Below are 27,475 nucleotides of genomic sequence, written 5' to 3' on the forward strand. Positions count from 1 at the left end.
TTCCAGCAAAAAGGCAATATACAGGAATAGTTGTCGTACACTGCTGCTACACTGAGGATTTTAAACTGGAAAAGACCAAATTAAGGTATGATTCTGCAGGTCATCTTTGTACTGCACTTTTTAACAAGACAAACCCAATGCAGTTAGTTTTGAAAAAAAAAAAAAAATCCAAATGTAACAGAAGAAAATCGTCAATGGTACATCAGGAACGCAGAAAAAAAGAGAAAACCCTACACACAAGAAATATGAACACCTGGCTCCTTCTGTACCCAACAAGAAAATGGCGCGTGCTTCTCTTTAATTTTACACGTTAATATTTTTAAATATACAATTCTTAAATGTTGTCTTTACAGAGCCAGCTATGCGCTATTAGGGGAGCATTCCATCTGTGCTTTAAAAGAAACAAGAGAAATTAATTCGTAGGGCTTAAAGTGTTTTTTTTCTTTTTCTTACAATGCTGGTTTTGTCTCTACACAGTCCTCAAACCTGTTGTGTCTGCAGCTCCCTAGCAAGCACAGCGCAGTTACTGCTACCAACCACCTGGAGGCGACAGTCAACCAAGAGAGAAGATGACAAAGCTTGTGTGTGTGTGTGCGCCTAGAGGAGGATGAATGAGAAAGACAAGAAAACCCCCAGAAGAAACAAAAGGACGAGAAAGTCAAGGGGGTTAATGTCCGTGCATGTGTGTGTTCCTTTAAAAGTAGCATTGCAACGGAAAAACCAAAATACACATTTGCCAGTCCTGAGAAACCTCTGACATTAAGTGCCAACGTGCAAGATGAAATACAGACAAATTTCCTCCTCATTTTTTACCCCATTTATTTTTAAACAGATGCTGTGGATTTTAATTTTATTATACAAGATCTGCAAGAAAGAGACAAAAGAAAAATAATTCTTCCTCCAACAACCAAAAACTAAGTGAGAAAGACTTGCGTGTAAACTTGGAAATACTTGCTTAGTTGCACTAAAAAGGGTTGGGAGCAGAAAATATAAAGAACCACATCAGCGCAACTAGTTAGCCTCGGGATGGACGCCCTCGGAAAATAAATGACCATCATGCCCTTTCCCCCTCTTTTCTGTCAGTTAGTCCTCGCCCACATCCTTCCATCAAACTCTCCTCCTCTTCAAACAACTTTATTTAAAAACAACCCCCCAAAATAATGTGAAGGGACAAAAGAAGCTGGTGAGTGAGGTGGGAGAACAAAAACTAAGTCTAGAAGTTCATATATATATTTGTGTATATATATATATTTTTTATACCGTGTCCCACTTCCTCTCTGCTTATTTTATATTAAAAATCAAATTAAATTTCTCCCACTTCTGGACCAAAAGGACAAACAAACAGCAGTCACAGGTTTAGAAAGCCAGGGGGGAAACAACAACAATCGAGCAGCCTCGAACACGGAGGGAGACGATTAAAAAAAAAAAAAAAAAAAAATCAAATCAAATAAACAACAAAATCAACAGTCAGGAGGTGGTTGGTGCAGTTTATTTTGTGGTTGAAGGATAACCCGTCAGTTGCAGCAAGATCCGAAATCGCTGAAGACATGGTGCCGGTGTAGAGCTGTAGAGGTGTCCAGGCAGGGTGTTAAGTGATGAACACACACATACGCACGCACACAGTCTCACACAAACAAACACGGTTGGTTACAGTCTGTGGTTATGGTGTGTTAAAGTAGGTAGGGAGGAAGGCGGAGGAGGAGGAGGACATAGAGGAAGGGTGGGCTGCTTTTTTTTTTTTTAGTTGTGGATCTTGATTGCTTTCTCCAGGTAGGTGTAGCGACCTCTCTTTGGAGCTTTGTTGAAATGATCCAACCCGAGCCAGGGACGCGGGTGAGACATGTTACCTGGAAGAGAGGTGAGTGCACGTTGAGTCTCCCATTTCAAGATGTAATCGCTGTGGAACTGAGAAATATTTGTAAACATCCTTAATGTTTATTGGCAAAACTGGTATTCAAAAATGTTTTTCACCTTAGTTAGCATTGCTGTGTTTGCGTTAGCTTAACATCGGCCTTAATCTATGCTGTGTTGTGCTGTTATGAGTCTTCAGTAGCTCAAAATGGACAAATCAAACGCATCAGAGTCAATGCCAGGCTAGTTTTCAGCTAAATCCTACCCACTGGACCTTTAAGCATTTACAGCTTAGTTCCAATAAAGCTTAAATCGCTGTGTGGTTACAGTACAAACTAAGCTTCGTCAGTGCAAACGATGACATTGCTAGCTAGCTAGCTAACAGCAGAGACCGTCGCTTCCTGTGAAGGCACGGCAGCAGTGTGAGATTTGAGACGCTTAACTGTCAAAATTAACCCTGCACGTGTTCACAGCGTACGACATGAGAGAAAACAGAAAAACAAGAATGGCAGTGAATGACGAGCAAAACGCAGTTAAGACTCCTTCGCTGAGGTGGAATTAAATGAGTTCACGTTAACGATGTAAATATGTGTATTCCTTCTTTCTTTGCAGGGGATCAGGAGGAGTCTTTGGTTTGGGAAACACGTTGTAAGTGAAGTAACCACGGCAGCGATGGTTGTGTTTACATCAAAAGCAGTAAATACCTGGCTGTTCAAAGTCCTTCAGGTTGACCTCGTACTCGTCTTCAGTGATGTACTGATGCCGGCCCATCATCACTATCGCAAACTTGAACTGAGAAAGAAAACACAGAAATGCACGTTACTCCACAGCCAGACACCTTTTACCTGCAGGAAACACAAGAGTACCTTCTGCCACACTGCATGTTGAACATTTTTGTGTAACATATGGAAAAGTCCTTTTTCATAGTACTAGAACCGTGACAGTACAGTGACATCTGTGACAAGTATTCACGTTAAAAACACTTCAAATCTAGAGAAAATTGTATTTTTTTCTCCGGTTGTGCTAACGGAGCGTGGAGTCGTACCTTCTCAAATTCTTTCTCCTGAAGGTCCAGCATGGTCTGGATCCTCCTCATCACCTCCCGGAAAGACTCACCCTGCAGGGAGAAGAGCAAAGAGTTAGTAACTGAGTAATAAGTTGTGTTAAATAAATAAAACCAGAAATCGTTTTTCAAAAAGGTTTTCAAAATAAATAAATAACACACACCTGTCTGATCTTCAGCAAGAACGGGATCCCGAAGGTGCCGAAGACCTCCTTGTGGAAGTGAGCGACAGGGATGAGCATCTCGCTGTCTTTGTCCAACTCCACCTGGTCCAAAGGAATCTCCTGAGAGAGGGAACACAAAAAGACAAAAGGAAGAGAGAGAAAAGAGAAAACATTTAGTAAAAGAGAAAAGATTTAATCAACGTAGTGCAGGCTAAATATTTTATTTGTTGACCTCGGCTGATTAACCATTCAAGCCCCGAGCCTGTTTTCCAGGTCTCAGGCTCGAAAATGACATTCCCAGAACAAATGACCATATCTTCACTTCTTTGTGCAGACCCCATAAGTAATAAGGGTATTTCACTGTGAGTTCTGTGCCAAGTGCGTTAGCGTTCTTTCGCTCGGGGCTAATTCAGAGCCTTTGTTATTACCCTTGGGTTTCGTTTAGCTAGAAATTGTTAATATTGTCTGAGTTTCTTCCCGTTAAGTGAGTATGACACATTCATAGTTTATTAAATCTTAAGGAGCCCTCAGACACTGTTTCTTGCAAGATGTTGCGTACCATGCCCCCGGTACATGGGGCTTAACTGGTTAAAGTTTTTGCCAATCTGCACTGATTGCTCTAAGGGCATGGGTATGTAAACCAGATACTTATTAATCCTTTATTCTATTTTGACTTTTAACTGTTCAACTTTAAGAGTCAATGTGGCAATTAAAATGTTTAAGCAAATGAATCAACTAAAACCAGAATAAGTGTAAAGGGATGAAATATACATTTTAAATTGCCCAAAGTAAAAAAGAAAAGTAACATTTAGTATGTTTAGTATTTTACGCCAAGTTGCAGGTGCATGAGAAAAGGGCCCACGTGAAACTAGGTTTTTAAGGGTGTTCAAAAAACAGTAAGGCCTTAAAAATAAACACAAGTGAATCAAACTTTAAGTGAGAAGAGTTCAGCACTTCAGATTGGTTAAAAAATGTAACTTATATAAAGATTGTTTTGAAAAAGTCAAACCAAGCTACCCGGATCAAGACATACAGTTTCAGTGAGATCCTGGTAAGTGACTGAAGGAGGAAAATGAAAAATAAACCTAATTTGAAAAGCGGGCAGCGCCTCACAGACACACATACCTCTATTCTGAAGGTGCGGCTGGCGGCCGGAGATAAACATTCTAGCAGCTCGTCCTCCTGGTGAACTCCGATGATTTTATAGCTTACTATCTCTAACAGCCTGCAGGGGGAGGAAGAGGGGAAGATTAATACTCTACTGCAGCTTCTGAAAGGAGAACAGATTTCTCAGAGCATAGAATTAGGGGGTAACCCAAACACTGGTCTGCAAAAAACCTAGAGCGTTTGAAGACTACTTTATAACAATGACGAGTCTCCAAGCTTTGAGTGAGTACAACTGGTATTGCCAGGGCAGAATTCAAAACTATTCATTACATCTTTAAATACAAATGGTTTTCTTTTGTGATCACTCAACTGTGACAGTACATGGTAAAGGTCGTTTTGAGGTGTTAGGAAAACCAGCTGATCTCTTGTTTCTCACTACACTTTACATTTTTTGGGAAACCACAGTAGAGTCTTTGCTGAAACTGATCCTTGTTTGGACTCTGGAGGTGAACCAACTGTGTGTTTATGCTACAGGATGCTGCTTTACAATACAGTCAGTAGTATCATTGGATTGAAAGCAGTGACCTAAAGTATTATGGCTGCATTCATGGAAACTGTAGCAATACATTAAAAACACATTTAAACACGTCACACACACACACACTCCAGCAGGGTGTATACCTCAGCTTGTCAGAGCCCTTTTCAGAGAGCTCCACTGCCTTTTTACATTCTTCCAACAGGTCCCGCACACAGCCGTGCTTGTCAGGGTAGAGGGTGATCTCCTGCAACACACACACACAGTTTCAATCATTTGCTCGTAACACACAAAGCATTTGATGAATGTGTAGTTCCCCTCGGGGAGTGGGAGTGTTAGGTTGTGTGTTTCTCACCTCCTCTCTGAACTGGCTGTTGAGCCATATGGATTTAAAACTCCTCCTGTTCTCAAAGTCTGTGATCTTCATCTTTAACTGTGAACAGAGAGAAACAAGACCATCAGATTTTGCATCCAGGGAGTGGCAGCAGCACCCTGTGGTTAAATGCGTTTCCATCATTCAGACCCCACTGGTTTCAATCTAAATGAGATGTGTGGTGCAACCGTGTGCACATAATACAGTATTTTCTGTTGTCAGGAGGATCTCCCGTTCATGCGTATCTGCACAGCTTTAACTAAAAACCGCAAGAGAGACTCGAGGATAACCGCATTGATAAGAAAATAAATAACTGATAGGCCAGGTTTTTCTACCCCACATAGCTTTGTTAATGCAGCTAGGCCCTTCACGACAAATGAAGTCGCATTCAAATCCGCATACGGCAGGAGAGGACAGCTGCCTGTTGGAATATCTACTGGTTTGTCATCTCAAGTGTGATTCACTGCCTCGACGACTTTCAGGAATGGCAGAAAAGCACAGTTTGACTAGTGAGAAAAATGATAAAGCATCAATGACATCACATTCTGACAGGAGATCCAATAGTTTTAGGGGGGGGGGGGGGGGGGGGGGGGGAATATTTATGAATATCAACCAAATTGTTCCTATAAATTAGAAAATTATTTTTCTCTGTAAAAAATGACCATCACTAGACCAACAATACAAAAGGTCAAATATGTTACATAAACTACTAAAATGCAGAAAAAACAGGTCTGAATGAAAGACGATGAGCAACATGAAAAAGTGTGAAAAATAAAAGATTTTAAAAGTGAAAAGACTGAGTAAAGAAATTGCTTAAAACATTTAAAGGTGACCTATCCAAGGGGAACTCACCGAGTGTCAGAAAACACACCCCTCTCTATTTTCCTCCATACCCAAATCTCTTAAAAAGGAGCTGCAACGGATCTGATACAGACTGATCCAGATTTGAACACTGCTATGACGTCACAGAAGTGGCGCTACGGCTATTGGGCCAACTCCACCAATCAGGAGGAGACAGCCACGGACATTGCCGTTGGAAAGCGCTGGAGACGCTGTAGTACATATGCCAGGCCTGTAGATGGTGCTGTTCTCACAGAATCAGCCAATGCAAAGACAGTGTTAAATTGAGCGACATGAGGAATGGCTAAAATGCATGATCTGTTTGGTATTTTGAAAAATAAAAAGTATAAATATGCCTTATATAGGTATGGCCCTACACTATATTATTCAAATATAGCATGATAGGTCCACTTTAAGCTGACTTTTGGCACAACAGCAGCCATCTTGGGCCAACAGATACTTCCAAGAACATACGGGAAAGCAAACCAATAATGCTAAAACACAAAACCTGAGAGCTGGCAGACTCCTACCTGCTGATAGTAGAGTTTCTTGGGCTGCCGTGGTTTGAAGAACTGCAGCAGGTCCCGCAGCGTTCCCTCATAGTTGTGTCTGAGAGGATTTCCTGGACCGTCCCTGTACCTGGCCACCACACCACCAGGCAGGGGGGAAGACAACCCAGGGGGGAGAGAGGGAAGACAGCAGAGAGAGAGAGGGGGGGAGGAACAAAGAAGAGATGAAGGAGCAGAGAAAGGAGGCAAGGAGAGGTGGGTGAACGGGAGGGGAAGACGAAAAAATTCAGAGAAGATGCAGAGAGGCAGAAGAGAGGCGGGAGGGAGGCAGAGTGGGAGGAGTTAGAGGAAAACAACAAAGAAAGGTGGGGGGGGACAGGTTACGCAACATTTCTACTGACAGCTGCAAGTAGTCAAATCAAAGGCAAACATCACAAGCTGTGAGAAGGACAACAGTACACAAGAGCCCTCTGTAGTTATTTCAAAACATCACACAATAAGTGTTATGACAGTTATGTCGCATAATGCACCAATATTAGTATTTCAGGAATGTCTAATATATGATATTTATTGGGATATTTCTGCCTATGTAGCATGACACATGTTAAACAGCACATTCCTATTAACCGCATTAAAGTTAATGCTTTGGAAATGGTGACTATCAGCCCACATTTTACACCATAAGCATTATTGGTCAATGGGGAAGTAGTGTACTAAAAACTCCATAAACGCATGCTGTATTTTCAATCCCCCCAAATCAACAAATGGTAGGAATGACTGTGCAGTATTGTGTTTAAAAAGGTCAACAATAGTGATCAGGGTTTTAAATTATGTTGCTGCCACTTATCAAATCTATTTAGAACATTTGAGAGTTAGTGGTGCCAGGTGTAAATAAGGAATATATATCATGTAACTCTAATCCCTGAATATTTTTAAGTGAAGACTTAAAAAAAAAAAGTATAAGTAATCAGGAAATAGAGAATAAGGAACACTTATCTACCATGTTGGAAAAAGCATTCAGACCCTTAACATGAGTAAAATATTTAAACCAAGCTAAAAAATTATATATATATATATTTATACACACAAGTTAAAGTCCTGCATTAATGGTGTTACTAAGGTAAAAGTCAGTAAGTATAATCTGCAAAACATGGATGAGACAAGCCTCCTACCCCTGTGACTTGAAGAACTGCAGCAGCATGTGATCTGTGTTCAGCCTCTGTGCTACTGTCTTGGCCACCTGACAAAAAACAAACAACAAAAAAAACATTACAATTGGAAATCAGCTCAGCCTGTCAGAACTCACTTACAACTGAAATGCCAACAGACTACAGGGAGAACAAATTAAAGATAAGCTGAGACGTGGCATGTTTAAAGCATTCAGGGCACCAAATCTATAGAGAGGCGAAGTCTCTCCCTTTCCGGGGGACCTCCATGGGACCTTATTTCGGAAAAAGTATGTATTGAGTTCAATGGAGAGAGAAAGATTATCTTTTGAATTGTGCCACAAATTACACATAAGATGTTTGTCAATTTAAAAGATTATTTTGAAAGAAAGAAAAAATAAAAATGTGTCGTAAAACTGTGAAGTAACACTTTCTTGTGTGTGAAACCGCTCAATGAACTACATCTCCCGTCTCGCACCACACACCAAGACGGCCGTCACATTTCACTTCTTTCTTTCAGAATGAGGCGGAAAGTATTAAAAGAGGTGAAAATCAGCATGTTGAGAGCTGTACATACACAAAAGGGGAGTTAGTCGGTTCCGTAAGAGCCAGCATGCGGGACCGGGACTCTGGGATTTGTAGTCTTTCTAGTTGCGTATTTTTCATAGTCTTATATTTCAACAGTTTTACGACAAACTTTGACTTTTTTTGACATGGAAATTATATTTTAAGATTGACAAACATCATATGTGTAATTCGTGGCACAATTCAAACGGGATGGAAAGATAATCTTTCTCTCCCCATTTACTTCAATACATAATTTTTCCGAAATAAGGTCCCGTGGGGCGGAAGTAGATGGGCGGGACTTCGCCTCTCTATAGCCTTTGTACATATTAGGGATGCCAGCGATTATTCGAATATTCGTTACAGTCTCCATAATCGAAAATTATTTTTAAATTTCGATTTTATTTATATATTTTTTTATTATTATTTATGTTTTTCTTTTTTTTCCTGGCTTAGTTTCAACCAAAATATAGACTAATGCTAATAATAGTAATAGTATTAATAATTGTAAATGGCCATTGGTCACACCACCAGTTTGTTTTACTGTAAACTTGGAGGAGGCCAGCAGCGCAGGCGAATAATCGATTAATATTCGCCAGGGCTCTCCGATTTTAGAATTTGATCATGGTTAGTTTCTGGCATCCCTATTACATATTCATACGGCAGCAAATTACTCAAATAAATAACAGGGCTTTTGACTTGTCGGATAAATATTGGGTAATACTCCATTACTTCAGTGAACGAGTAACGAAGATGGATTCAATTCTTTACACAACAAAAAAAAGGATAAACTCTTATGACACGTGTTTGTTAAATCAACATTAAGCACGTTAAGCTGATAAACAGTGAAATCACTACCTTTTTACCCCTTCACGTCAAACATTAACTCATAAAGCTCTTACCTGAAAGTAGTTCATGCGGTTGGACAGCGTGACGACGAAGCCCGGGTCGTTGTGGATGGTCTTGTCACAGAAGATGACGTCCACCCGGTGGTAGAGATCCCGGAAGTAGTCCTTGGCCGTCGGCAGCTCGCTGCTGTCGCTCTCTGGGTCGTCCCTGCAAGACGAAAGTAGGAGAATTGATTGGAGATGTGGAACATGCCAGGTTTACAGGAGAGGATTGGACAAAAGTCAAAAAATGTGACGGGCTGAGAGAAAATTAAAAAAGGTATAAAACAATAGCAGGACCAAGACAAGCAGACTAGAGTCAACAGTCCTGACAACATTTCTAAACAAGTACTTCCTCCATTTACACACGTGAGCAATATAAACACTTTTCTCTTTTTTTTTTTTTTTAAACCTTGGATGTGCACTTTAAAAAAAAAATGTGATTGCCTCGTCATTTAATATGTTAGTCTACTTACTTTATGTCTGCCTTTGTATCTGCACTGTCCCTTTGCTGAACACTGGAAATGTCCCCGCTGTGGGACAAATAAAGGATTTCTGATTCTGCTACGTCTCCGTTTTTTCTATGCATTTTATTACAAATACCAGAGAGAAATAGTTCCTCTGTCTCACTGGTAGTATAACAAACAGTACTATAATTAAATCATAGAAGTTCAGGGTAAAGGGACGAAACGCAAGCTCTTTTTACAGTCATTGTTACTTGTCTCAGAAAGCATGATGACTGCATCCCCTTCCTCATGCATTCTGACTCCAGCAGCTGTCAGTTAGCACTTCTAGCGGTTAACAACTCCATACGTTTAATTCTACACGGTAACGCTGTTGTAACGTTTTAAAAAAAATAGCAAAATAACTCAGTTGTGAAGTCGTCAAAATATATTATGATGGAATTAGCTCACACTTTACACCACAAATGTAAAACACACACATAAAATAAAGTCTTACTTCTGGAAGACGATGATGTCCCCGTCCATGAGCTCATCCAGGGCCTTGTCCAGAGAGACATCGTAGTCCTGTATCCGCTCTGTTAGGTTGGGCTTTACTTCCTGCGAGACACAAGGCATCATGGGAAACTTAGTCAATATCTACGGTCTAAGGGTGTTTGGGTTTGGATGTGTAAACGCGAACAAAAAACAGTTTAGTGGGAAAAAGAGATGCTGTATTTGACAGTGTGAACAGCAGAGTGTGTGAGACAGTCTGTGTTACAATACAAGAGCGAACAAGTGAGAGAAAGATGGAGAAATGTGCCACTAAATAAATATATCACCTCATAGAGGATAAGGCTAGTTTCCTGCTGAAACCCGGCTCTCTCACACATGACTGGTAGAAGGTCTCCTGGAAGAAAAGACACACAAAAATATGATTTAATAAATAAGTTGAAGCCATTTTTACCTAACGGTGAGTTAAGCTTAAAATAGACTTGGACCACTTACTTATTTTGCAGGATATAGGTGTGTAGATATGTCCACAATAATTTAAGCTTCTGGTTTTGGGGTCGTACATCTTCAAGAACAACATGACATCATCTAAAAAGGAAAAGAGGCAAGGACATTGTTACAACAAAAGGTGGGAAACATGTCAAAGAGTTGCTTTAATGAGTTTTCCAAATTGAAAACGATACACGCAAAAACTAATTCAGAACTTTTGACGTCTACTCAAGTCGGTTAGAAACAGTTCAAACTCAATTCTACTGAGCATCAACGTGTCAGGGACGTGTGGGACTCACGGTCTTTGTCGAACTTGGGTAATGTGGCCCCACTGGCTGCCATCTCTGGATCCACCGTCTCCAGGAATATTGTCCAGGGATTCTCGTTGTCGCTCAAGTCGATCATCTGAAACGAAACATTGGAAATAAACATTAAAGAGTGGAAAACAGTACTGTATGTTTTCGTACAGTCTTGTAATGCACAAATGCTCATTTCACAATACACTGAAGTTTCATAAGCTTGATTCTTTGGAGTGGCGTGATTGAGATGTCGCCCCCTCTCATTTACATAGATCCTGCTTCCATTGAGTTAAGCTAAACACTGTGAAACTAAAGATGCACCAATCAAAGGTCACTGGTAAACGGCGGCTGGATGTCCGTTAGAAATGCATTTAATGTTGCCAGTTTAATTGACCAAGGACGATTTAATGACGTATACACAGTGACATCAGAAACATCCTGTAACATGGTGCCGTTTTGGAGAATATTTAACTCGTTTAATAGTTAATAATAAATAATGATAACATTGACCCAATACAATCGCAAAGCTGCACATCTACTGCAAACTATCTTTGTACTGGATGCAAATAAATGTTAGTCGTAAGCTTCGGTGGTAGATTGAACAGCAGGAGGAAACAATTCCAAGATGTCCAACGAGTTTTAACAAATACCTGTACAGGTCACACCCACAAACCAGTCTTCCCAACACTTACCGACTTGCTGCAGTCGGCCTCGTAGTCGAGCATGGCGGGTCGCTTGGTCCCGTTGCTACGCGCCTGCATGGGCCACAGCCTCATCTGGTCCTGTGGGAAACCCTGAGGCAAACGTGTCGTTGAGTTTAATATAACTTGCACGTATAAAAAAAAAAAAAAAAAAGGTGGAAAGTGGCAACATCAAGAGGACAACGACGCACAACACCAGTATATCTTTGAGTCTCTCACCATGGTCTGGGAGAGGGTCTGGACAAACTCCTGCAGTGTGGAGCTCTTCAGGACTTTGAAGACCGTGTACTTCACCTTCTCCTCGTCGTACATGTCGTTGCCCTGGTGACCGCAGAACTGGTCCTCTGTTACTATCTGTGAACAGGAAGAAAAAACAACATTAGTGATTGACAGACAGAAGCAAAATCTCGTTGGGAGAATGTATGGAAGAGGCAGCTAATTTATCCTGTGACAACTTTTTCAACACATTTAAAAATGCAAGGATTTTCTCATGTTGAAAATTAGCTGAGATCTGTTACAAAAAATGAGGAACTGAGTCTCTTCCTATTGCCTCTCCAGCAGAAACTGATAAAGAAAACAAATATTTGTGTCCTGACATAATACTTGGGACAAATAATGAAAGGCACAGCAGCTGACATCTTTGAACAGGATGAAGCTCTCTTATCTTTAACAAGCAGTTTCCTTCAATCACTGCTTTTTAATATCTAGACTACGCTGTGACTTCCACATCTTGCTTCTCTAAGGCGTAGAAAACAACCGTCCACTCTGCAGTACAGAAAGGGGCCGTTTTTAGGAGAATTTTAATGCATCATAAAATATATGAAAAACGGTCATTCTTGTCGTTTCTTTACAGATAGTGAAGCTGTAGTGATGGAGTCCTAATGCACAATCACAAGAGACAAGGTCTGACAGTTAAAGCAGCGCACTCAGATTCAGCCTTGAGGAATATTTTCAGAAAAATATCTGACAATACATAAAGATCTTGGTAGGGACGCATTAGGTCCCATAAATGTTTAAAAAAATAATATGTTTATCTAACAGGGAAGCTGTCAATACGCAAAGCCACCCTAAAAATACTGTTAAAAAAAGTATTATTATTATTAAGTTATTTTTGTTTTGTAGACAGACCGAGCAGGCCTCAGAGAGTTTAACTTGGGCCTGCGACCATAGTTTTATTGTATTTTGTTTTGAAAATCCACAGCGGAGGTTTGTGTCGTACTACATGCAGTGTATTTTGCATATCTCTCAGTAGCCAACAATCTGTGAGTCTGTTGGCTCGGACATCAACTCGTAATTAATGTATTCTACATTTCATAATAAGAGGTGTAAAACCTGAAAGGACTTTAAATCGCATTTGAACTAAATGCTTATACAATCTGTAGTTGTATGTGTATTGTTGATTTAATGTGTGAACGAGGCGATATAGAGAAGGTTAAGCTGTCCTTATTAGGCTGTAATGTGTTATATACTGCTGGAATGGGTAAGCAGGCCTATTGTTTTGGGATATTTGTGGAGTTGGGTGGTCCGTGAGTGTTTTTGATTGGTTAAGTGGTCCTGGTGGTATGAAAAAGTTTGAGAAACACTGCGCTAGTGGATTGTCAAAGGGGGAGCCTCGTTGCCGGGAAATTATACAGATGGCTAGTCCACCCCTGAAAAATGTCTATGCAAACGTTATTATTACGGTAATAATAATTTTTTAAAAAGAGTAATTTTTTTTATTATTTTTTTTTATTTTCCATTTTTATTTTGTAATCATCTCGCGACCCCCACTCGGGTTCTCGTGACCCCCCGGGGGGTCCCCTACTTTGGGAACCCCTGTGTTAGAGCAGCGCCTGCAAGGGCCCAATCTGCTGGTCTGGCACCGGCAGATTTACAGCACTGCAGTAGCAACGATGTGAGGAAAGCTTCCAAGCTCCGTTCAGTCTGAAACTCTTAAAAAGCCAAACGCAAAGGGACTCTCTCCAAACCCGTACACTTAGCTGCCTGCACCACAAGTCTGCAAATGATATAGAAGCGGCTCTGGTTTCCTACCTGGACCTGCATGTAGAGGTGAGCCTCTTGGCGCTCCTTCCTCTTCTGCGCCTCCACCCTCTTCTCCTCCTGCAGACGCTCCACCAGCTGCTGGGGGATGTCCACGTCTGTCATCGGGAGGAGAACCTCGCCTGGGATAAGAGGAGAGACGCGGGTAAGAATCATAGAGCAGACAGACTGCAGTACTGTAACATGTGTGTGTTAACTAGTCATTGAGAGAGAAACCTAAGGCTGCTACTGTGAAGAACTCAGTTATCAAATGAAAAAGCGGAAACAGGAATGATATCTTCCGTTAAATATACATAGTGGGGGCTAGGGCAGCACCATTGATCTCAACAGAGCCGGCCAGCTAACCAATCAGAGCAGACTGGGCTCTGGTTTCAGACAGAGGGTGAAAACAGGTTCTGCAGCACAGGCAGTATGAGAGAAATAAAGAGCTTTTTGAACATTAAAGCATGGAAACGTAGAGAAACAAAATAAAATTAGGAATCCTGAACTTTTGCCTAATAGGGCCCGTATAACTCAGAATGTATTTTGACACATGTGCCGTTTGCAAAAGTTTCTATAAAGATACGATTGTGTTAAATTGGGCAGCCCTAGTGTTTGCAGATGAGGAGAATGATTATGAGCGAGTCATTTCACAGCAGCTGTTGTTGTTGTTATACATTAGCATGACATGCAGAAGGAGTATGTGACTTACTGAGCTTGGACTCGCGGATGTACACCAACATGTAAGCGTTGGTGCAGTGGCGCACTGAGAGGTCGTCATCGTGTCCACCGTAGTTGTGCTCTATGGCCTCTTCCTTGGTGCACCGCGACACCACGTCGTCATCAAACTTACACCACTGAGAGAGAAAATAGGTTTGGTCAAACGTTGAATTTCTATTTAAGGTTTGTGTTTTTTTTTCATATCCATATTTTAACTTTTACCTTCAGAAAGGTCTACATACTAACTCGGAAGTACAACAAATAAATATTTAGGCTAATTATTTGTGGTGAAAAGTCAGCCCCAGAGTAAAGCTTGTAGTTGTGATAACAATGGTATTTGAAGTGCAGGAACCCACACCCTGCCTACATCATTGTTGGTGTATAAACAAAACAACCCATGTACTTACTATTGGTTCCTTTACACTGACTTTGCCGTCTCCTTTCGGGTTAAGGTAGACGACGTAGTGACCGCCGTGGTTGTCGCCGCTGTGCACCAGCACGGCGTGCAGGATGTAGTTGGCCGGGTCCTTTGAGTCGGTCTTCTGGAGGAACTCATCCAGCGGTAACTGCTCAGGAAACTCAAATCTAAGAGTTTAGATGAGAAAGGAGAAGCAAAGAGGAGAGGGGAAATGTGAGAAGATGAAACCGGCAGGGAGGGAGATATTGAAGAAGAAAGGAAGGGATAGGCAGGAGAATCTAGGAAAGAAATGAATGAGTGTGTGTGTGTGTGTGTGTGTGTGTGTGTGTGTGTGTGTGTGTGTGTGTGTGTGTGTGTGTGTGTGTCTGTACATATACAAAGCCCTCGGGGCCCAGGTGCTGGTGGCAGCTTCACAAGGATGACTCAGAGCTCGTCGAGACGCTTGAGAGGAAAATGAGCTATTCTGGATGGCTGCGCGTGCGTGTGTGTGTGTGTGTGCTGAAAGTCTCACATCGTCACTGCGGATTATTAAAACAGCATTAGCTCCCACAAAGCTTTACACAAAATGATACGGAGTGCAGGAAAACCTCTCAATGACTCATTCTCACTTGTTTTAGGGCAGGAGGTCAGAGAATGTTGTTAAGAGAGTGGGGGCTCAAGTGCCATTTTCTGGAAATAGACTGCCCCTTTAACCCGTGTTATTATAAAGTGTCTCTAAACTTATGTCTAACGATCCGCCGCCGACGCATTATGCGACAGGGAGAGACCTGATCGAGGCCGTGTGTGCGTCTGTAAGGTAATATATAAAAAAGCATAAGGGAAAGTGGAATAACGGCATTGTGCTTCTCCTACCTGTCGTTAATCTTGATGTTTTGGTCTGTCTGTGGGTCATACATGAACCTCATCAGCTGCAGGTGGAGGATCGGAGGGAAGGTGAGGAACTTCACTCCCTTCTCTGCTTCCTGGAGTACCAAAAAGGAAAAAACAGGTCAGTACCTTACATTGACATTCTCTAACCCTTTACGTTTGAAGTAACTTATTTGAACCAAGGTGTTACATTTATATTGGCCTTATAAAAATCATCAGGATCCTGCTTTATCAAATAGAGAACTTTGACAAAGATTTGGGTTTTAAATTAGCTTGAATTCCGATATGGTAAGAATAAATCATGAACTTGACACAAATGGGTGGGTACCGAGCCCCGGTATTAAACGGGGCTGAATTATTAAAGCCCGTGGTACCGTTAAGCTTCGACGTTATCGGTCTTGTTATCGGTACCGGAGACAGACATGTAAAAAATGTCATATCTTACGCTACACAAACATTATATTGCCATTTTAGTGTCGCCAACTGTTTCTAATACGCAAAAAGACTGCAGAATGCGTCTATGATTACTTTTAGTATTTTTGATCTTTCCAATCCAGTCGAGAGATCTCTCTCCCCCATCTGTGTGCGAGGGGGCGGGGCAGTTTACACACACGCAGCTGCTACATGCAACAACACACACACGGAGGAGGAAGCGCTCCGAGGTGTGTTTAACTTTACCCGTCTCGATGTGGACAATGCTCGTTACCGGTAGTCCATAAGAGTTTAGCATGTAAGGGCGGTAACACGAGCAGGTTGTCAGATTTAGTGACAACTGTCTTTCTAGTAGCTCTGTAGCCCCATGCACAGGTATGTTGTATGCTAGCAGCAACACACGGAGTTAACTCAATTCAACAAACATGGGTTAATGATTAGAGGTAACCGAGTTATCAGCTATTCTGTTTACAATTGTGTCATCACATTATTTAATACGATGTTAAAACATTTGTTTCTTTTGATGTGAAATATTATGTATTTAATTTAAATAAAAAGGCAATATTAGTTTTGTTCACAATTTGTTTTGTTTAGTTTATTTTTTCTCTCCAAAAGAACCGTTAAAAGACCGGATTGATAACCTTAACGATACCCATCCCTACATAAATTGTTCTGATCCCGTCAAAGTGAAGACTCACCTGCAGGCCATGCTCTCCCGCGTCGTATTTGTTGTCTCCATCTAACTGTTCAGTTGCAACATAATCTTTGAATGACTCGAAGACTGGAAATAAGAACAACGCAAAGATGAGATCAAGAAAATAAACACATTAGAAAACCACAAGTCAGGTGGATCGGGTGCAGCACGTCTTTCCCAATGTTTCAGAAAAGCCATGAAGTTGTGTTGACACTTACTGTTCTTCTTTCCTTTAATGCTAAGCTGGATGTCATAGTAGTCCTCTATCCGCTCTGACCGGTAGTCCACATGCTTACACTGGATATATGACTAGAGAGGAACACACGCCGTGTCAGATTGTGTGATACAAAGCAAAACCCTTTACCTGATTCTACTCGTAAACCGGCCTTGTTACAGGACACATCCTATGCAAAGCTAAACTACTTTTCTTCAAAAATAATCATCATACATGTTGAGCTACATTTCTACTACGTTATCTTAGAACCACTTAAAGTAGAGAATGGTAAGAATTGTAAAGTTTAAAGTATTGAATTGAGAGGTTTGAGTCTGACTTTGACCCACAATGGCATCGTCGTGCATTACTGTGTTCTCTTAATTCAACAACCACATAATGCTCACTAAAAATACATTTGTCTTTTTAAAATGGTATTTTCTGATAATAAGAGAAAAGGACAGAGAACATACCACCATCTTTCCTCTGAAGAGCTTAGGGATTGTTCCCTCAACACAAGTGCCTTTCATTTTGTTCTCCACATTGTCCAGGAGCTGAAACACACACACACACAGTGAGTCAGTAATAAATCAGCATGCCTACATGTACCCAACCACATTCTTCAAGAGAGTATGTAAGAACTCACCACTCTGCACAGCTCCTGAACATCATGCTGCATGAAGCTATCTAGTGTCTCCCATCTTCAGAGAGGAAAAATAAAATGTCCGTTAGATCAAATACGTAGGATTAGGCACTCAAGCCTCTGTAGTGCCGAATGAGTCCTCAACAAGCAAATTAGTTAGTATTTTAGCACTTCCGGGTTCCCTCATCTCAAAGTCAATGACAGTTGCTAACAATCAATGAAATGAGACTACAAAACTCCATCACGTGCAACATTAGCCACCTTTAGCTTAGCGGTGGAGAGGTGAAGTCTGCAACCATGACGTTGTTTGTTTATAGCCTAATATTTGCCTTTTACTTCCAGGTGATTGCATTTACACTTCAAACATTGTGTTCTTTTCATCTGGAGATGATCCTGCCTTTAAGTATCATAAACATGTGTTTTCCACAGATCTTGTCGCATGCAATATTTCAACATTAAATTAAATAAAATCCCATTGGCTTTGGGTGAGGGAGTCTTTGTGATGCCAACATCCGGTTTGGCCTACGGAAATACAAAATGTCAACACCATGCAAAGGACAGCCAGACTTCTGTAAAGAAAGGTTACACTACCCGAAGGACTTGGTCAGTTTCTTGGTGCCGACGGGTTTGTCGCTGTGTTGCAGCTCGTAGAAAACCCTCTGCAGAGCCAGGGGAACGCTCTTGGACGAGTCATCTCCCTCTGTGGGCATCATGTACACCGCCTGGGGGAGAGAGTCAGGACCATTTCATACATCAATACTCTAAGATGGAGGTTAGAAAAAAAAAAAAAAATCCTGGCCTATAAAATCCTGCCTGAAGCCGATAGTGACATGGTTAAACCGTACACCCCAGCACGTGCACTCCACATCAGCCAAACGGCTCGCTGCCCCCGCACTGCGAGGGGGACCCAAGTTCCCATCAGCAAAAACACGTGGGTTTGCTATCCTGGCTCCAAAATGGTGGAATGAGCTCCCCATTGAAATCAGGACAGCAGAAAGCTTACACATCTTCCGGGGGAGACTGAAAACTCATCTCTTTCGACTCCACTTTGAGCGATAGAACTATTAACAAAGCACTTATATACTAATAAAGGGCTGGCTTATCTAAAGCCAGTTGAGTAGCACTTGAAATGTTTGGCTCTATGAAACCTGATGTACTTATATGATTCTGTTTTCTTCAAGGTTGCATCTTCCTGGTCGAACGCACTTATTGTAAGTTGCTTTGGATAAAAGCGTCAGCTAAATGAAATGTAATGTAGAGTGTAATTTAAAACGTTGAGTGAACTCGTCCTCCGACAGCTGCAGGACTTTTGAGGACTTTCTGATAAACAACCTGATTTGGTTTAGTTATCACTTTATTCATAAAATATTTGGAAACATTTTTTTTTTTTTTCTTGTGTGTCAGTCATCCACACCAATCAGTGCTGTGCTCCACATGTACCAGTCATTGTTAACCAATCAGAAGTGGCCCATGATAGAAGGTGATAGACAGATTGATCCAATCACCTGCCAAGTATTTTTGAAACACTTTTCCAAATGGCTTCCAATGGAGCTTTCCTAGATGGTTTGGTGAAACAAACTACCTGAGTCAGGTTAGTAATGCTCCATCACATGTTTCTATTACAGGGTGAATCTTAAACTTAAGCTTGACTTTAAAGCAAACCAATGGAAGTTTCATGGAAGTTTAGTTCTTTCACTCGTAGCTCGGGCTGCGGGGGTGCTAGAGACGGGAGCACGTTGATACGACCTTCATAGCCGGAGATATGGCCGCATTTTATATAAACTTCCGTTGGGTCGCTTAAAAGCAAATATCGCAAATCGAATCGCAATATCTGTCAGAAAGGTCGCACTTCGATTATTTCCCCAAATGGTGCGAACCTAAACAGTGGTACATCAAATGTTGTAGAGGAGCATTAATAACCAATTACTCATAGTAACAGGAAAGGCAGCAACACATAAAAGAAGCATACAATACATATGCAAGCTGTGAATTTAAATAAACATAACAATATTTAGGTAACTGCCATCAATATGTGTCACAATATGGATAAAGGTAGACAAACACTGAGCTAAGGCATTGGTTGGCATCTGCTAACCAAACCAACATATGAAATACAATGTGTAGCTCATATAAAAGAGACACACAGATGAAAAGAATAAACCCATACCCGTCGTAGTTGGTTGGTGAAGAAGAGCGTCTGTAGCAGGCTGTTCATGTAGCAGGTCGCTCCCTGGTTCTTCAGTCCAACATAGCCTGTGTGTTTCTTTGAGTCCCATCTGTAACAGAGAGAAATGGATGTTATTACTATAACCCTACACATAGGTTTCTGGGAGTATTGTAGGACAGTCAACACAGCGAGAATTGAGTGCTACGTACGCCACTCCGTGTGGGGCATCTGCCTGGACATAGACTTCAAATGTGACTTTGTCCTCATCAACGAAGCCCCTCTCTGGATCAGTCACATCCTGAAACAACACCAACAAAACAGTTAAGATCAATAGGAGTGGGTAGAAGTAGAAGCGCTGACTTGCATGTTTAGCTTTATTTATAATTAAGAAGTCCGAATAAACAAATAGCAAAGTTTCTTCTATACACTCAATCCAAAAAAAAAAAAAAAAAGTTGAATACACAGCTAAGATGAATACTTCTATAAGTTCTGATTGAGGTTGTGAAAAACATATGTGTTTATTAATATTAGTCTTTGATGCATGAATCTTTCTTCTACTTACACTCCAGGACATGAAGTTGGAGAAGCCCCAGTCATTCTCTTTGTGGAAGAACAGGTGACTGATCCTGCGGCTGAAAGACTTCTCGTCGTCTTTGTAGTTGATGATTTTCAGCATGGCCTGAGCGTGGCACGACCATGACCTGCAAAAACACAACGCAGGAACATTTTAAGGATGTCTGTGGCATTCACACAAGTGCCATTTAGTGTCTATGTAAGAACCTGAAGAGGTTTTAGGTGTGTGCATGCGGGCCTTTGCCATGTTCCCCACAATCCCTGGTCCGGCCAAGACTCTTACGTGGAATCTGACTCTGCGTTGCACTGCAGGAAGAAGCCCACGCTCTTCTGGTGTGGCCGGTCGGGGTAGAAGCGCGGCATCACCATGATCTTCCACGGCAGGTTCCGGACGAAGCAGGACGGGCTGAGCACAGACTCACTCAGGCGGCTGAAGCGCTCCACCACGAAGCGGAAAGTCGCCTCTGACCGCCAACTGGTGTCTGTGGGAAGATGGAGGGAGACGGGGGGGGGGGGAAAGGGGCGGCGTAGGTTAGTTGGTGAACGGGTTTCCTCCAGCGACATGACTAGATGTAACTGGTTAAGGATGCAACGTAATGTGAGAATATGGGTAAGTCAAAGGATAGTATTTAACCTGGATCATTACCTAAAACGATTAAACTCACCGCACTGGCTTTAAAACAAGCAAAATGGTAAACGGACTGCATATGCATATCGCACTTTTTCAGTCTATGCAAATCCTTAAAGGGCGTTAACATATACAAAACAGCATTCACTCATTCACAGAGGCAGAGGATTCCATACAAGGACTCATTTGATACACAGCCACCCATTAAAAAGTGTTTGTTTTTGTGTTTGTTAGTGTAAAGGCAAATCATCCTCACCATCTTCCATGTCTTCCTCTGTGTGTCCATCTGCCATGGCAACGTTACCATTGATCACCGGGTTGGCCGGGATTCTTGGAGGGTCGTCCGTGTCTCCAGCTGTAAAAGAGAGGGACAGTATGATAAGACTGTATGGTTGTAGCCTAGATAAGATGGAACCTAACTATGTAACTTCAGCAGTTCAGAAACGAGGGGTCAAAATTGTAAGATCATCTGACAGATTCTTACAATTAGGCAACAAGACCTAAAGAAGTCAGGTGTGGCTTTCTGTCAGATTCGTATTCATTCAAGTTACACATTGAAATCAAGAAACAGCGATAGCCATTTCAAACCACAGTATATGCGTTGATTAAAACAGAACACCCGCTCTATCTGACCATTTTAAATTCTAGAAAATGTGGTGAAAAAAAATGAGTAAACATACTTTTTATAATGTTTAAATATTTTAGCTAACGAAGTGTCATCAGGTTGTGGAAATTATGGGAACCATTTAGGGGGGATTTTGCAAGATGTCTGTGCACCCTTTTAAGATGGGCAATCGGATCATTTGCGCTGCAATCTAAAAAGGGATAAAAACAGCTTGTACCAACTTTGAATGGCTTTTGAATTACAACTATCCCTATCTTTATCCCCACTGAAAGTGATCCTTCTTTCCTCTTTTATACATTTCACTGGGAAAACTCCACTGAGCCAACATGACAAGTCTTCTTTCCCAGTCTGTGAATCAGAGAGAGAGAACGTGTGTGACAAAGACCGTGCGACATTACAGTAGGCTGGGTAATTATGGACACAATGCAGGAATAGGCTGCAAGTCATCGCTCAAACAAAAACACATGCGCACACAGAAGACAACAGTTATCCCAGCTGAATAAGGAGCCTCTTCCATCAAAACACACTGATCAAAGGGAGAGATTAGAGTAAGGAGGCAGTGAAATCTGCCTGTATCCTGTTATGATGGCAGTGATGCAACAGGAGTCAGCATTGATATGAGCACTCAGGCATATGTCTCCGAATGTGTTGATGTGTCAGTCCGTCTCTTACACCGGATTTAATGTGATCCTCGTCTTCCTCCCAGCTGAGAGACGCAACGGTGTCAGTCGTGTGCGTCTTCGGGTAACGTTACTGACCAAGTCCTCCAGGGAAACTGACCTCATTTCCACAAGTGGATTACACCCCGCTAATGTGGCTTGTCAGTCAACTCTACGACAATTTCTTGTCCCGCCTTCAGAGCAGTACATCCTAATGGATCAGTCGCTAAAATCTGCACAAGCTAGACCAATAATTTCATATTGGATGAAAACACCCCTAAGGCCTAGTCCTTCAATACAACGTGCAAGGGGGAAATCAGAAGCCTCTCAACCCAGTGATTTATTATTTATAAATGTATATTTCCAAGAAGCATAACAGTAATTGAACATTGTATGCTGCGGTAGCACAACAACAGTAAAGGCTAATAAAAAAAGCACAAATACATATTTTAATTTCATGTGGGGAGGGCCAACTAAATATTATAATTCTTCCTCCTTTCCAAAGCCTCTGGACTAAAAACAGCAAATAAAAGCCATCACCAAGACAAACTGTATGCTGGGGAAATAGAAAACTATCCCCAGATGTGTGTTTAACCTACAACAACAAGGTTATAACAGCACAGCAGATCCTAAGACTCTTTCTTGGCACTTGATGCATCGGACCACACTAATGCATTACATAACACCCCTAAAACAATAACACGAAGTACCATTATATCGCTAAATTAAACTTGGACTTTTAAGGTTATTTATTAGAATCTTAATCATGTGCTATTAGATAAATTGTTATATTTGTTTTCCAATAATTTAACAGGATTGAAGAGCCACAACACTTTTTTTAAATAACATATCACCAGAGATTGTTTTTGTGGCAGCAACAGCCTGGCATTTGAGTAAGTTTGCATTGGCAAAACAGATAAAATGACTGAGATATGCAGAGAATATGATGGATTAACCCCACTGCAACTGTATAAACAATCAACCAATGAAATAGTGGTATGTTTATCTATAGGCAGGCGGAAAAAAAGTGAGGAGTTTATTTTGTCAACTTGTTTTCACTGTCCTTGTAAGGCTGCAGTGCACTTGGAATTAATCCAACAGGGGTGAACCAGCAACTAAGGGGTGAGTGCACCTGCTACTAGTAAGAAACGTATCAAAATTACTCATTCAAAATGTAAAAAGCACATAGGACAGTGTGTACTTGATAAATTATGTAATTAAATAAGATAAGATATTTACAGAGCAACCTCATAACAAGAAACAATGTGGTTTACAAACAGATCATAAAATCACTAGGACCAAATGACGCAGTGATGCTGAAGTCTCCCTCAAGCCTCTACTCAGTCCAAAGTTGACATTAATAAAAAGAAAACTTTGTAAAATGTGATGGTGCGGGTGTTTTGTGTGTCTAAAGTGCCTACCAAACGCTAACATAGGTGGCCCTTGCTACAAAGCTGTATAACAAAAACACAGATCATTAAAAATGGCGAGCTCCATGCCGTTTGGTCGTCCATACAATGAAGCAGCAAATCCCCGCGCGGGCCTGGCTTACCGCAGCGGCGACTACCGTTACTTGCCAGCACTGCCACCCGCTTCACATAATACACTGTCAAACGTCAAAATATAATTTAACAAACTCCAAAACCACCACATAATTTAAAGTAAGTCATACAGATTGTCATATGCCCTACTGGCAAGGCTAAACTTGTTATACCACGCAGTCAATTTAGCAAATCACGATCGACGTATCTGCGTTAGCGTTAGCCACTTAGCTACCTAGCAAACACTAGCCTCATATTAATCTGCAGGCAGTTATTAGCCAACATTAGTTGGATTCACAATACCCGCAGCGAAATATAATTAATTCTAGCGAAAGGGTATGACACAGAGTGCGTTTTTTATATCGTTCAACGGCCAATAGAGACAACAGGAACATCTAGATTACGTGAGGCAAATATGCAAGGCCTAACAACCAAATCGAACATTGCAAAATACAAGCCACCATTTTGGATCGCCACACACCCCCTCCGTGAGTGTTAGCCGATCAGCTAACTAGCATGCTAGCCAGCAAATGACAGTAAATAAATGGGGGTTGGAGCTAATTGGCTAGCTTAAAATTAGCTGTCTCGCAAGCAATGTATATTCCCTCTTGCCAGTTTAATGAAAAACATTGAGCAATAAAACAAATGTCCGTAATTCGCCTATGGTCAAAACATATAAGCCAGATAGATGTACTGAAATAGCATTTTAAGAATCACACTGAAATAATAATGTACACAGTATGTGCTTTCGTTTGTTTGCAGGCCCGCATTTAACGCCATCAGACACGATGCTAACACAGTCATTTAGAAAAAGATGGCTTAACGTTTCACGCATAACGGTTATTAACGGGCTATGTTTTAAGTAATATGTTAGCATAGAAAATAACATTCTGTTCACGTAGATGAGAAACGCAGGTGCCGCTATCTATCCAAATCAATCACAATACGTCAAAGTAGCAAGATTTAATTTACCTAGCGATGGTTCCGGTTTAATTGCGGTGTTTACAAACATTAAACGTTAAGTTATCAACAATCAACGGGCCTGGAGTTCTGTGACTGCATGTTGATTCTAAACTGCGATGATTTGGCAAACGGCATCGGAGAGAACTTGTCACAGCGACCGATCGTGAACAAAACAATTCCCAAAGATGCAAATTGATTTTTTGTGTGCGTTATGTTTAACACTGTTTTTGAACAGCTAATGATGGGTTATCGACCAGCATGTGAATATTGCAAGAATACGGAGAGGAAAAACAAGCCCCCTTAGCTTATAACGCAAAATGAGGTCAGCTCCACACAAGTATGCTGCAACGGACGCACAATCAGCAAAAAATGCAGCTGGCTATCCTAGCTAGCATCGGGCCTTCGTGTTTACTGTAAAGTTGAGCTCTGCGTTCACAATTTCAACTTCATGCATTTCTCGTGCAACAGTTAAATTAAGGGTTTAAAGTGTTCGTTCACCCTTCTATGGACCATAACTCACCTTCCATCTCCATGTCCTCCGGTTCGCTGAGCTGCTGCTCGCCGGCTTTCTGTTGCTGCTGCTGCTGCGTGTGGTGATGGTGGTGGTTCATGTTGGCAGCTGTTGTTGTTGTGGTGATGCTGTTGTCGACCTTGTCTAGGGTCGGCTCTGGGGGGAACCGGGATCTGGACTGCTGGTGAGGTGTGGTAGGATGCGGAGGTGGGGTGGACAGGTCGAGCCTTGGCGGCCGGGCCTGCTCTGTCGCGACCTCGGCCTTGTCCGCAGTCAGCGCCGGGGAGTGAGGAGGGGAGGTCGGCGGGGGAGCGGGTAGAGAAACGCGGACGTATTTGCTCGCTATTCGCCCAATCTCGGCGCCTTTGGTGGGTGCTAGTCGCTGTGGGTTGACGGGGATTGGTGGGCCGGGGCTCCGAGGAGGGGAGGCCCGTTAAATTAGCTAAATCAATCCGGCTTTACCCCGGGAAATGTGGGGACAACGCACAGCACGACCTGCACCGTGAGGAACAAATACCCTGTTTATTGCTAAGCTACCTGACACTAGGCAGCCAACTGGTGATATAGGTACAACAACAATGAAAACAACGGTTCATTTGCTATTAACACACATTCAACAACTTTATCTGCGATATCCCCAATCCGTGTGCTCCTCCGATTGTCCCTCGTCTGGGGAAGAGCGGAGGAAAGAGCTATCCATTCAAACCAGTTTCCAATACTAGTGTTGATTTGGAAGTTCGCGGAGACGAGAGTTGCCCACACGGCCCGACATAAACCAAATCCACGCAAACCGCCCCTTAACCTAACACAATGCACAACAAAACACGGCACCTGGTTGCATTTCTATGCAAACCCTCTTGTTTCTTTTGAGGAATGTGCCCGGTCATACAACATTAACCTGAGTGGCTCTCTTCTAAACCGCTCCTCCCGTGGTTTGTGATGTGTTGAGTCTGAGGTAAATCTCAAAATGGCGGTCGCGCTCTTCTCTGTAATGTCACATCCGCATGGAGATCCAGATCCAAACACCATGGCCCATCCCCGGCCAGGTTCACATCCATGTTATAAATGGACGAGATCTGGTACAGGGGAACAACATATTAGTGCAACAACAACAATTTAAAATTAAATGAAGTTATAAGAATGACAATTCAGGGCCTAGCATATTTATGACTTGCACTGGAGCCCAAATCAGTGATTTACAATGGCTTGAACAGAAAGCACTATTTCAATAATAATAAGTAGGCCTAATTAAGTGTACTCAATTAATTTCCTATCGTACTATTTTTTCCACAAAAATACTTTAACATAGTTAAACAAAAAATAACATTAAGATTTGTTTTAACTTTAAAACATTTGTTATGAAACGGTGTTGTAAATAAATAGTTATTCCTACACATTTTATATTGACATTTGTGTAAGAACAACATTCCTAGCGAACTGGAGCATTTATTGCCTATTATACTAACTAATAAAAACCAGACTTTATCAATTAACAGGAGACTTATGGAAGAAAATTATTGTGCTTTTTGTTTTTACTTCAATGCATTATTTGTATATTAATGGTATAGCATTTCAATTACCAACATTCCACTCCAGGGGCCCTGCATTCAGTGTATGGTAGCCCATTGCTGCTTTGTGGCGTCTACACATTTTGTAACCTCATTTATTTTGTATGTACTTTTATTGTACATTTATTTCATTTACATTTTTAATTTCCTCCTAAACCTGATTCGTGATTCTCAAGGTTGCATTAAAGCAAGGTCACATTACCATTGTACGTTTTTAATTTAGATCAGGGATGTATGAAATCAACAAGAAATACCCTGAAATAAATCTCACAAATAACCATTTTCACTTATTTTCATAGGGCCAAGTTTTATTTGAGCTGAATAGCACACACACACACACACACACACACACACACACACACACACACACACACACACACACACACACACACACACACACACACACACACACACACACACACACACACACACACACACGACAACAATAAAAGTATACCGCAATATAAGCCAATTAAGTGAAATCAAAGATAAAAAAACAAATTTAATCAAAGATGAAAAAACATATTTTAAAAAGGCTTCCAATAATGTCACTTTTCTTACTTGTAACCTTGTATATCATTGGGTGTGACCATTTTGGAGGACAATCTACTGCCTATCATGAAATATCACATAAGCAAGGCAGTGTTCATCATTTTCATAATACTTAGCAATCCAAATCTTCATAGCTGTAACCAGAAGGTGCTTTGCTGTAATAGACATGCATTCTCATATTTG

General features: G+C 41.4%; 1 protein-coding gene across 5 annotated transcripts; it reads right to left on the reverse strand.

The window, feature by feature from the left end:
• Positions 1 to 802: 802 nt before the first annotated feature.
• Positions 803 to 25,593, reverse strand: usp7 (ubiquitin specific peptidase 7 (herpes virus-associated)). Of its 5 annotated transcripts, none has more exons than XM_079646849.1 (32): positions 25,182 to 25,593; positions 21,130 to 21,228; positions 20,529 to 20,727; positions 20,235 to 20,373; positions 19,882 to 19,970; positions 19,673 to 19,781; positions 18,097 to 18,227; positions 17,509 to 17,563; positions 17,336 to 17,416; positions 16,870 to 16,960; positions 16,656 to 16,738; positions 15,511 to 15,620; positions 14,648 to 14,825; positions 14,233 to 14,377; positions 13,533 to 13,663; positions 11,721 to 11,855; positions 11,493 to 11,594; positions 10,801 to 10,906; positions 10,508 to 10,600; positions 10,342 to 10,409; positions 10,020 to 10,120; positions 9,536 to 9,592; positions 9,075 to 9,228; positions 7,615 to 7,682; positions 6,464 to 6,572; positions 5,076 to 5,153; positions 4,867 to 4,967; positions 4,204 to 4,303; positions 3,079 to 3,198; positions 2,897 to 2,968; positions 2,556 to 2,643; positions 803 to 1,847 (listed from the first exon to the last, which is right to left on the reverse strand). In XM_079646849.1, exons 1-32 carry the CDS (start codon positions 25,270 to 25,272, stop codon positions 1,741 to 1,743), a joined length of 3,390 nt encoding a protein of 1,129 aa, XP_079502975.1. In that variant the 5' UTR covers positions 25,273 to 25,593; the 3' UTR covers positions 803 to 1,740. The 5 variants fall into 5 exon arrangements, with proteins under 5 accessions (XP_079502975.1, XP_079502972.1, XP_079502973.1 ...); XM_079646846.1 differs by having other exon boundaries at positions 6,464 to 6,566; positions 25,182 to 25,413; XM_079646847.1 differs by lacking the exon at positions 25,182 to 25,593 and adding an exon at positions 24,671 to 24,808.
• Between the last annotated feature and the right edge of the window lie 1,882 nt (positions 25,594 to 27,475).

Source organism: Notothenia rossii (assembly GCF_949606895.1).
Source record: "Notothenia rossii genome assembly, chromosome: 8".
NCBI classification, from domain to species: domain Eukaryota; kingdom Metazoa; phylum Chordata; class Actinopteri; order Perciformes; family Nototheniidae; genus Notothenia; species Notothenia rossii.

Excerpts from the sequence above, each read along its gene's own strand:
- usp7 (XM_079646849.1), bottom strand. The coding sequence starts at position 25,272 with ATGAACCACCACCATCACCACACGCAGCAGCAGCAGCAACAGAAAGCC. Across the intron at positions 19,782-19,881 it reads GATGCCCCACACGGAGTGGC|ATGGGACTCAAAGAAACACA; the intron begins GTACGTAGCACT and ends TCTCTGTTACAG. Across the intron at positions 16,739-16,869 it reads CATTAAAGGAAAGAAGAACA|TCTTCGAGTCATTCAAAGAT; the intron begins GTAAGTGTCAAC and ends TCTTATTTCCAG.